At 38.1% G+C, this 10,731-nt stretch overlaps 1 protein-coding gene across 2 annotated transcripts in view; it reads right to left on the bottom strand.

The window, feature by feature from the left end:
- The window catches only part of MUC19 (mucin 19, oligomeric), a 166,716-nt gene that overhangs the window by 78,655 nt on the left and 77,330 nt on the right, over positions 1-10,731 (bottom strand). For both annotated transcript variants that reach the window (XM_085024733.1, NM_001113286.1), the window contains 1 exon segment: positions 9,816-9,881. In XM_085024733.1, coding sequence (XP_084880859.1) covers positions 9,816-9,881 — 66 coding nt within the window.

Raw genomic sequence — 10,731 nt, 5'->3', positions numbered from 1 at the left:
AAGGGATAAATGAAGATGGAAGCCTTGGATTTGTAGGGACACAGATCTACACAGTGTTGTGTGTATAGATTGGTGCATGTTTCCAACAAAGCTACAACCCTAGGTATAGCAGCATAGAGTCTACTTCCTCCCACATCTCCAATTCTTCTGGAAGGTCTTTTCACACAGCCTGTTATTTTTACCTCCTTTATAAGAATAAAGCCTCTTGATCCTTTACTAGACTGAGTGTTCTATTCATTTATTTACTTATTCACCAGATATTCACCAGATATTTATCAAATCAAGTAGCTAGGTACTGGAACACAACTGAAAATTAGAACAGCAAGGTGACAAGATCTTGCTCTAGTTTTGACAGAAATCCACCCTTTTGATAGCCTATATAGTAATGAAGAATGACCAGATGAAGAATGAACAATCTAGGGCCTGTTCTGGCCTCACAACATAGTCACCCTGTGACTGGAGTAATATGTTGTTGATTTTTTTCATAAATGAAATGTAAATAATTACTATATACTGTCAATAGCACAGGGTGGTTATATGATTTAAGTAAGTAAATGTATGTAAAAACATTCTGTCCACTTTACACTTACTGTATTTTTTTCTGAGCATCATTTTCTATTTTTGCTAAAATGGATTAATATGACTCATGAATAATATTATACAATGGGTAATAATTGCCTCATATCTTTATTTTATCCATTAAGTTGTACTCAATATATTGGATTTAAATCAAGGTTAAAAAAAAAAACAGTATAACTTTATTCTCCCAATTATATTTTTAGGAACTTTTTTGCCTATTTTATGAGAAATATTCACCAATCCTATTTATTTGTTTGTTTTTAACTTCTATATTTCTTTGAAACAAGTTAAATGTATGAGGCACAAACTGTTTAGTAAGGACTTCGCTTTGAGCAAATGAGTTGTTATGTCCTATTTGCAAATTCTAGAAAATGAGACTTTTATTTACTGTCTTCTTAGGGCCACACCCATGGCATATGGAAATTCCTGGGCTAGGGGTGAAATCAGAGCTACAGATACTGGCCTATGCCATGGTTGCAGCAATGTAGGATCTAAGTCATGTTCTGCAACCTACACCACAGATCATGGCAATGCTGGATCCTTAGCCCACTGAGGCAGGCCAGGGATTGAACCTGTATCCCCATGGATACCAGTCAGATTCAATACTGCTGAGCCAGGATAGGAACTCTGAAAATAAGACATTTTTAAACCAATGTGTAGAGATTTTAGGGAGTAAATTGTTTCCTGAATTTTTAGACAATTGAGAAGGCAATGTTTACTTATTAAATTATTCTCAGAAATTGGGACAGCTGTTCATCAAAGTTCTAGAACATTTTCTTGTTCAGTAAAAAGTTTATGGGAAATACGTTAATATTTTAAACTACAATGTTTTTTAATATTACTGAACCATGAATTTTTCTGATGTTAAAGATAGTGGATTTTTGCAAAAAACTAGTAAATGAAAGACTCTAAATTCTAATATCCTTGTTAATGCCTGATAATTTTTTAATATCTAACAGTCTTTTATTCAAGAAAGAAACAAATTTATTGAATCAAGTATTTCTATAATGGGGAAATTATATTATCAATCAATAAAATGCAAAATAGTTAACATGTTTTATAATTATTTAGTACCTTTGATCTATATTTTTGCTGATTGTTGAAGTGATTTTGTTTAGTGCAATGCGAACCTTAGATTTAAAAAAATGTAACTAACTGGATGAGAAATACGTCCTAAGAAGTCCCTAACTCAGAAAAACATTTAAGGACCAAATATAGAATGAAATGTTAGATGGTCACCATTACATTTTTTTATATAAATCCACTATAGTTGCATCAAGTAACATTCTAGTGATTTCTAAACTGGCCATATAAACATATCAGACTTAAAATGCCACATTAATCCTATCTGGTAATAGAGAACACATGAACTGTCAGATCACCATTATAATCTGTGACACCAATTGTACCACCTGATATTCCAGGTGTACCTGTTACAAAGGAAAAAAATGGAAAAGACTCATTCACAGAATTTTTTAAATTATGAGATAACCAGTTCTGACTTAAATTAACTTCCAACTAAAGATTAAAGAAGGATCTAATTTTCTATATCAGTAATAATTATTACTCTTTATGTTTTGAAAAATGACATACATTTTTGGCATACATTCACTCACTATTTCATTGTATGCTTGTCACAATCCCACTCAACAGATTACATTGCTCAGGGTTTTGTTTGATTGTTTGGATTTGGGGGGGGGGGTGTTTTGTTTTTATTTTTTGCAGAAGTTCCCAGGCCAAGGATTGGCTGAGGATCTAACAAGTCACAGTAGCAACCTGAGCCACAGTATGAAAACACCAGGTCCTCAACCACTAGGTCACCAGGGAACTCCCCATTACTACTCAGTTTTTACAGTTAAGAAAACTAAGATCACAGAGGTTAAGTTATTCACTCAACTATATGTTTTGATTCTAGGATCAGTGTTTACATATGGACTGTGCCTGTGCAAGATATTTTTGGATTTTCTTTTCCCCATCAGAAACGGTTATTGAATGTTTATCAAATGCCTTTTTTAGCTTTTATATGGAAAATTAGTTGTTTTTATTGTTACTTAGAGTTATTAGTATGATGAACTATTTTAATGGATTTTGTAATTTTGAAAAGCTTTCATTAAAAAGTAATAGGAATTATTATTACTAAACATTATTTTAATATGTTTTTGGATTTTAATTTCAGTCATTTGTCTTTTGCTATGCAAACTCTTTAGATGCTCTTTTTTTTTTTTGCTTTTTGCTTTTTTATTTCTCATCTGATAGAAAGGTTATATTTTTACAGTAACGTTTTTACATAATCCCATTATCATCCTCCCAATTTCCTTTTGGATACTGTCTATTGGTTGTCCCCTGTGGGCAGTGATAAAATTAACTCATAATTTTTTCTTTCCTTTTCCTCTTCTGTACTTTCTGTACTTTCCAATTTAAGTAAATACCATTTGCTTTCTTTTTTTTTGCTTTTGTGCTTTTTAGGGCCGCATTTGCAGCATGTGGAAGTTCCCAGTCTAGGGGTCAAATCAGAACTGCAGCTGCCAGCCTACACCACACCCACAGCAACGCCAGATGCAAGCCACATCTGTGACCTACACCACAGCTCTCAGCAAAGCTGGATCTTTAACCCACTGAGCAACACCAGGGGTTGAACTTACATCCTCACGGATACTAGGTGGGATCATTACCTCTGATCCACAATGGGAACTCCCCCATTTGCTTTCTTAATGCTCTTTTTTTTTTTAACTTGGTCTCCTATACTTTACTTGGTTATTTTCATTTGGTCAAACATGTAACATTTATATATTTTTCTTCCACTTTTCTTTCAATTTTTGTTATAGTTTTAGAGCTACAGTTAAAAATGTCAGTGCTACAATATTTTAGTTTGTTTTCAAAGCATCTTTTTGTTACTTAACATTTCTCCAATGATTTTATTAGGAATGGCTCATGGGTACATAATTCCCTGAATTCTTTCATGTTTTAAACTATTTTCTTATCACTTTACTGCTTGTGTTACTTTTAGGTGGATATAAAACCCTTGGCCCACATTTTCTTTCCTTAGGTATCTAAATGCTACTCTGCTCTCGACAAGTCTCATTGATTTTCTTTCTTTTTTTAATAACTACCTTTTGCCTCAATATCCAAAACTTCATCTTTCAAGTCTAACAATTTTCTAAAATAAGCTACACATTTGACTTTTTAGGAATGATTCTTCCAGGTATAAGGTAGGTCCTTTCAACAAGCAGATTTAGATCTATTTTTAACTGCAGGAAATTTGATTTAATTTATTATTTTATTTTATTTTATTTTACTTTTTTATTTTATTTTATTTTATTTTATTTTATTTTATTTTATTTTATTTTATTTTATTTTATTTTAGTCTTTTTGTCTTTGAAAGGGCCGCCCCGCGGCATATGGAGATTCCCAGGCTAGGGGTCGAATTGGAGCTGTAGCCACCAGCCTACAGCAGAGCCACAGCAACATGGGATCCAAGCCACGTCTGCGACCTACACCACAGCTCATGGCAACACCGGATCCTGAACCCAATGAGAAAGGCCAGGGATCAAACCCACAACCTCATGGTTCCTAGTCAGATTCGTTAACCACTGAGCGACGATGGGAGCTCCAATTTATAATTTTAGATATCTGTTCTCTTTCATTGCTTTTTCTTCTCCTGAAACTGCAATCATATATGTTGGATATTTTTGTGTTTCCTATAACTCTGCCCTTCTCTTTTTCACCTTATCATCTTTAAAAATGTCTCCAGCTTTTTTTAGAGGGCATGATCTTTCCATTTCTACCTTCTAATCTCTTTGCCATACTTTGTCTTATTTATTCTTTGTTCAGTACCTTGTCAGTTGGTCTTTCCTTCTGAGATAATCTTTCTTTTTTTTTTCAATATGTCTCCTGAATTTCATTAATTCCAAATTAATATTTTCCTACTATTTATGTATTTTTACCCTGTTTTTTAATTTATAATTTTGACATCTATTTATATCTTTGGTTTTTTTAATTTTAAATTTGTGTTATGAATGTTACCTGAATAAATGTTATACCTAATGTTATGTTTTTGAAACTGAGCAGAATGCTGAGCCTCCCCCCTACCCAAGTCCAAAGGCCCCTCCGTGTCTCCACCTCTTGTTTGTACAAAAGCTGAAATCTCCCTGAGTCATAAAAGCAGGCTCAAGCAGTTAATGATTAGGACATAAAGTCACAGCATCTTTCTGTGTCTGTTGCATATTCCTGAGGAATTTTACCGATACTACCTGAGGGGGGAAGCTAACTGCGTGATGACCAGACTGTAGCCATAACATAAGCTGCTCCATCTTGCAAAGTACTGAATCTATGGTTAGCACAATTCTAAGATCTTCCCTTGAGAGAATAAGATGAACATTATTGCTCATAATAATCTATAGTTTTGTGGGCATCAAAATAATTGTAGCTTGCTCTGCCTGTATATATAAATAGGCAACTAAAATTGTCAGCAAAGAGATACTACCGACCCCAGTCAACATCTTCCACTCTAAGAATATGGCGCTCTGTCAACATGAAGCTGTTACATAAGATGGACCGTGACTCCTAAGCCCCCAGAAATACAATGTCTGACAGAGGGAGATGGTAAGCAGCTTCTTTGCCCCTTTCCTGTTTGCCTACATCTGTTCCCTTCAAACCTTATAAAAATGAGATCGCTAGGCCACAGTTAAGCTAACCTGTTATTTCCCTAGAATAAAAGAGGTAGGAATGATGTTTTAAGTAGTTAAAGAATGACTAGCTCTCTACCCCTATCATCCCCCTTAGCAATTCTGCACGCAGACCATGGAGGCAAGATAACACCTGAAGAAAGATCAGAGGAGTCTGGCAGTTTGCATGCGATGGAAACTCATGCAGAACCTGAACTTTTGCCTCAAGGATTCACTGAGATTCTTTCCCCTTCTTATCTTTTAACTGAAATGGCCAAGTAGAATCTTTGGAGTTGGTTCTGGGATACAAGAGCACCTTTTTCCCATATTGCTAGCCTTTTGATAAAGCCAACTTTCCTTTCTACCAACATTTGCCTCTCAATTGGCTTTGCGGCAGTAAGCAGCTAAGCCTGAGTTCAGAAACGTTTATTATTCCTCTGCTTTATGACTAGATTTTTAGAATTTGCTTGCTAATACTGAAAATGTATACAAAAGAATAGTTTACTTTTTTTTCCTTTTTCTTTTTTCTTTCTTTTCTTTTTTTTTTAATTGTATTTTCCTAAAAATTCATGCAGTGAGTGGCAAAAAGGCTTTTGTGGGGTTCAGTAGATTTCTCAGATTGAAGGGTTCCTCTCATTACATTGAAGAAAAGCTCCTTTTATAAATGGAACATTTGTTTTGTCTGTCTTCTAATTTTTAATTATTACCATGTTTTCTTGAGACCCTTAGCTATAAGTACTTTTTTCTTTTTCCTTTGACATTCAGGCTCCAAGGACTCCTTCACCTTCTAATATGCCTCCTCCTTTACAAGCAGTCCAAGTGCCTTCTCAAGACACCAGTTGTCGGAGTTGCCGTCGTGGCTCAGTGGTTAATGAATCTGACTAGGAACCATGAAGTTGTAGGTTCAATCCCTGGCCTTGCTCAGTGGGTTAAGGATCCGGTGTTTCCGTGACCTGTGGTGTGGGTCGCAGACGCGGCTCGGATCCCGCATTGCTGTGGCTCTGGCGTAGGCCGGTGGCTACAGCTCCGATTAGACCCCTAGTCTGGGAACTTCCATATGCCGTGGGAGCAGCCCTAGCAGAGGCAAAACGACAAAAAAAAAAAAAAAAAAAGACACCAGCTGTCATTCCATAAACTCTCCAATCCTGTCTTTCAACCCCATGTTTGTTAGGGAACCTTTGACTGAAACCGCCCACTTTGGCCAGGCACAATAATAGCTGCTTGCGTGAGTTGTGTCATGACAGGAGGCCTCGATAAGAAACATGGTGCTTCTCTGAAAACTAACCAGAAGAATTTGGGAGGAGCCAGGAGGAGGGAGGAAAAGATCAACCTCCCAGAACCCTCGGGGCTGAACTCCATCTTGGCTAAGAGACGCATGCCATCGAGAATGACCCTGAGTCAGACCAAAAATGAGCCGAGCAAGATGACTGGCCAGAGAACCTGGAAACTCACCCCATTCTCATAAAACCTGAGGCTTTGAGCCACGTGGCAGAGCAATTCTGGGTTTCCTTACCCTGCTGCTCTCTGCCAGGTTCTCCACTTCTCAGTAAGGTCTTTTGCTTTGTCAGCTTATGTGTCTCCTCAGATGATTCATTTCTGAGTATTATACAAGAGCCCACTCTCGGGCCCTGGAAGGGATTCCTCTTCCTACACAAATTCACAAGTGCTCTGATTTCCCAGGTTTCAGATCTCTCAGTGTTCTCCAATCAGGTGAGGACCTCTCCTTCTGGTGGTGAACCCTAGTTGATGTTACCTGTGTTCTACCACTATTTTAAGAAGGATGAAAAGGGAGGTATAACTGGGAACTGCTGAAAATTCAGGTTCAGACTTGCCTGACTTCCCAAGACTTGTGGCTCCAGTGCTTGGTTCCCCAGGGGTGTCGCCATCTCCAACCCAGGGGTTGCACTGGCAACACCCAGGCATGGCCTAATTTTATAATAGGAGAACAAAAGCTAGCTAATTAAAAATATAAAACTTCATTGCATGAGGACGGCCTGTGTAAGAACAAATACAACTCTTTAAATAACAGGCTTTAATACTCTCTATTGAAACTAAGAAAGAGATTTCCCTTTTCCTTTTCTTAGAATATATACTTTAGAATATTTGTAAATTTCTTTCTAGTGCCTTTGAAATGGATGTAAGTCTTTTATAAGAAAAATCAGGAGTTCCCGTCGTGGCGCAGTGGTTAACGAATCCGACTAGGAACCATGAGGTTGCGGGTTCGATCCCTGCCCTTGCTCAGTGGGTTAACGATCCGGCGTTGCCGTGAGCTGTGGTGTAGGTTGCAGACGCGGCTCGGATCCCGCGTTGCTGTGGCTCTGGCGTAGGCCGGTGGCTACAGCTCCGATTCGACCCCTAGCCTGGGAACCTCCAAATGCCGCGGGAGCGGCCCAAGAAATAGCAACAACAACAACAAAAAAAGACAAAAAGAAAAAAGAAAAATTAATAAGCCTCTGTCAGTCTAATGACCCAGGAATGACTTTCTCAAGGACTTGGGCTCTATCTCTCTGAAATGTGAATCTCTAAAGGAGACAGTGTTCCTTGCCCATCTAGGCACAAAACTCCCATCATCAAGAGAGTTTTTTTTTTTCCTTTGTATTAAACCAATTACATAACATGATGGTCATCCCAACTGCCAGGTGAATTTAAGATGAACTACTATGTGTAATAAATGATGTTATCAAGTTCTCTTACCTAAGGACTATTTTTCTTGAGAACATGCATGTAAGAAATTGTATCTGCTTGGTGAGATTTCTTTCTGTCCTTACTATCCTTTAGTGAATTGATTCTAATTCACATCACATTCTATTTTTGTTTTTGTTTTTGTTTTTTCCCTGTCTTTTTAGGGCTGAGCCCATGGCATATGGAGGTTCCCAGGCTAGGGGTTGAATCGGAGCTGTAGCCACAGGCCTACGCCAGAGCCACAGCAACGTGGGATATGAGCCGCGTCTGCAACCTACACCACAGCTCACGGCAACGCCGTATCCTTAACCCACTGAGCAAGGACAGGAATCAAACCTGCAACCTCATGATTCCTAGTCGGATTCGTTAACCACTGCACCACGACGGGAACGCCCCCTTTCTCTCTTTCTATTTATCCTTCTTAATAACTCAATAATGAAACTGTTTTCTTTCTCTTCTACCTGTGTGGACAGGGTCTCTGGGTTGGGAGAATTTGTTTTCAGTTGCATTTCCCCCACACCTGAAATATGACTGCTGTTTATTCCCCTGAAATTGAATATATCCCTAAATTTTCACTGAGGTTACTTATGTTTCTAGTGTTTGCTCAAGTTAAAGTATATAGATATAATTATAAACAAAGAATGTCACCAGTAAACAAAGGTTGCTTGCTATTCCAGTAAGCAACAAATGTTGCCTGCCATCATGCCGTCAGCCACTGCATCCATACCCTATGGGCAATGCCCCTTGAGGGGAATTCACGATGGCGAAAAACAAGATACTGGCCCTACACAGTTTAGCTGCACATCTAAGGAATAATTTCAATGAGCCCAAATATTGCATCTTCCCATATAGAGAAAAGCACTAAAATCATTAACTTGAGATGTCTGTTTTGTTTTTTTTTTCCTCTTTTCTTCTTTCTTTTTTTTAGGGCTGCACCCACCCTATGGAACCTATGGAGGTTCCCAGGCTAGAGGTCAAGGAGCTGCCGGCTGGCCTATGTCACAGCCACAACAACATCAGATCCAAGCCACATCTGCCACCTACACCACAGCTCAAGGCAATGCCAGATCCTTGACCTACTGAGGAAGCACAGCGATCAAATCCACATCCTCATGCATACTGGTCCGATTCGTTAACCACTGAGCCAAGGTGGGAGCTCCGTGATGTCTGTTTTTCTTTATGATCAGCAGTAATCTTTTGATGTTAGACTACATGGTTTTTTCAGCCAAAAAACCTCCTATATACCCTGGCTCCTCCCTTACCTCTCCAAATACTTCCTCAGAGCCATTTGAGAGGCTGTCTTGCAGGCTATAGTCCTCAGTGAGGTTCCTGAATAAAACATAACTCACAAAGGTTGTGTATTTTTCTTCATTCAACACAGTCATAGTTCACTGATCCTGGCATCATGTTCTTTTCAAAATAGAATAATTCTGTGGTTTTCAACCCCAATTAATCAGCCCTTTTACCTGAAGGTCATCTTGAGTCCTCCTCTAACACGTGTCACTGAACATTTCCTTGATTCTAGAGTATCCTCTGCCTGCATCTTATACAGTTCCTGCATCTACGTTTCCTTGATTTAGTTTATCTTCTACCTTCTATTTTCTACGTGTGTGGTTTTTGCCTCTGTGTGTATATAAATATTCATTTCTCCAGCTCAAAAATCAAGTTCTGAGAGAACCAGTCCCTTACTTTATTCCTCTCCCAATGTTCTCTAGGGCACCCAGTGTGATATCTTGCACATAATAACTCAGTTTATTTCTAATTGTCTTCAGTTTTGACATGACACAAATAATAATTAAAATTTCCAGGAAACCTTGTCCCTGACAAAATTTTAAGAAAAAAAATCACATCTCTATTGTCTGGTTCATTCTGATTATGTACTTTCAGTACCTGATGCTCCAGAGGTGTCTTCACCAGCAGCTCCAGTGGTGGCAGCATTTTCCCCTCCAGTTGTTCCTAATTGAAAATAAAAATGGTTCTCAGTGGACATTGGGGTTGCAGTATTTAGCAAATCAAAATGCAGGACATAATCTGAATTCCAGATAAGCAACAATTATATTCCAATTATTGCTTGGGATGCACTCATTACCCCCCAAAAAAATCCTTATTTATGTGAACTTCAAGTTTAAATGGCATCTTGTGCTTTATCTAGTTTATGTAGTTGGTTGTGATAAAAATGCTCCAACTACCCATATTGCAGTTTCTTGAAATTATAGCTCTTAAAAGCCATAGCCATTTCTCAATTCACTCAAGTTTCTCATAAGAACCTGGACTCTCTGCTAAGCTCCTGATGGAGCATCACCACCAGGGCTCAGGTAAACCTGCACCTTGCCTCTGTGTTGGGCAAGAACCAGTGAAAGTGGTCTAGCTGTGATGCCATTGCCAGTTCCAAGGGTAGTTCCAGCAGGCTCTCCTGTTATGCCTGATAAACACAATATTGGGAGGGCAAAAACACTATTGCACAGTACTATAGTACTTTTGAAGGGAAGATTTGGAGACACCAGAAAAAAAAATTCTTCTTGAAAATGTTAATCACATTTAGATCCTATTCTACATCTTTTGTTGGATAGTATTTTATTAACTAATACTGAGTGAAATTAGTAGTATTCTGATGAAACACTCCTTTTTGACAAAAGTCATGGCCTCTGAATGACACTCTCTACTCACCTAACTTGCCTTCAGATGATGTCACTTCACTGCTTGGTATTCTAGTTGTTTCACCACCTAATGACCTGGTGGTCTCTTTCAAAATAAACAATATCTATACTGTTTAACTGATTTTAAATATATATATCTTCAGTTAAGC

Source organism: Sus scrofa, chromosome 5, assembly GCF_054392235.1.
Source record: "Sus scrofa isolate SSC_HxYL_T2T_F1_AM1 chromosome 5, Sscrofa_HxYL_maternal_Yorkshire_Landrace_v2.0, whole genome shotgun sequence".
Taxonomy (NCBI): Eukaryota; Metazoa; Chordata; class Mammalia; order Artiodactyla; family Suidae; genus Sus; species Sus scrofa.
Note: the sequence above shows the minus strand (reverse complement) of the source record. Positions and strands in the feature narration are given on the sequence as shown.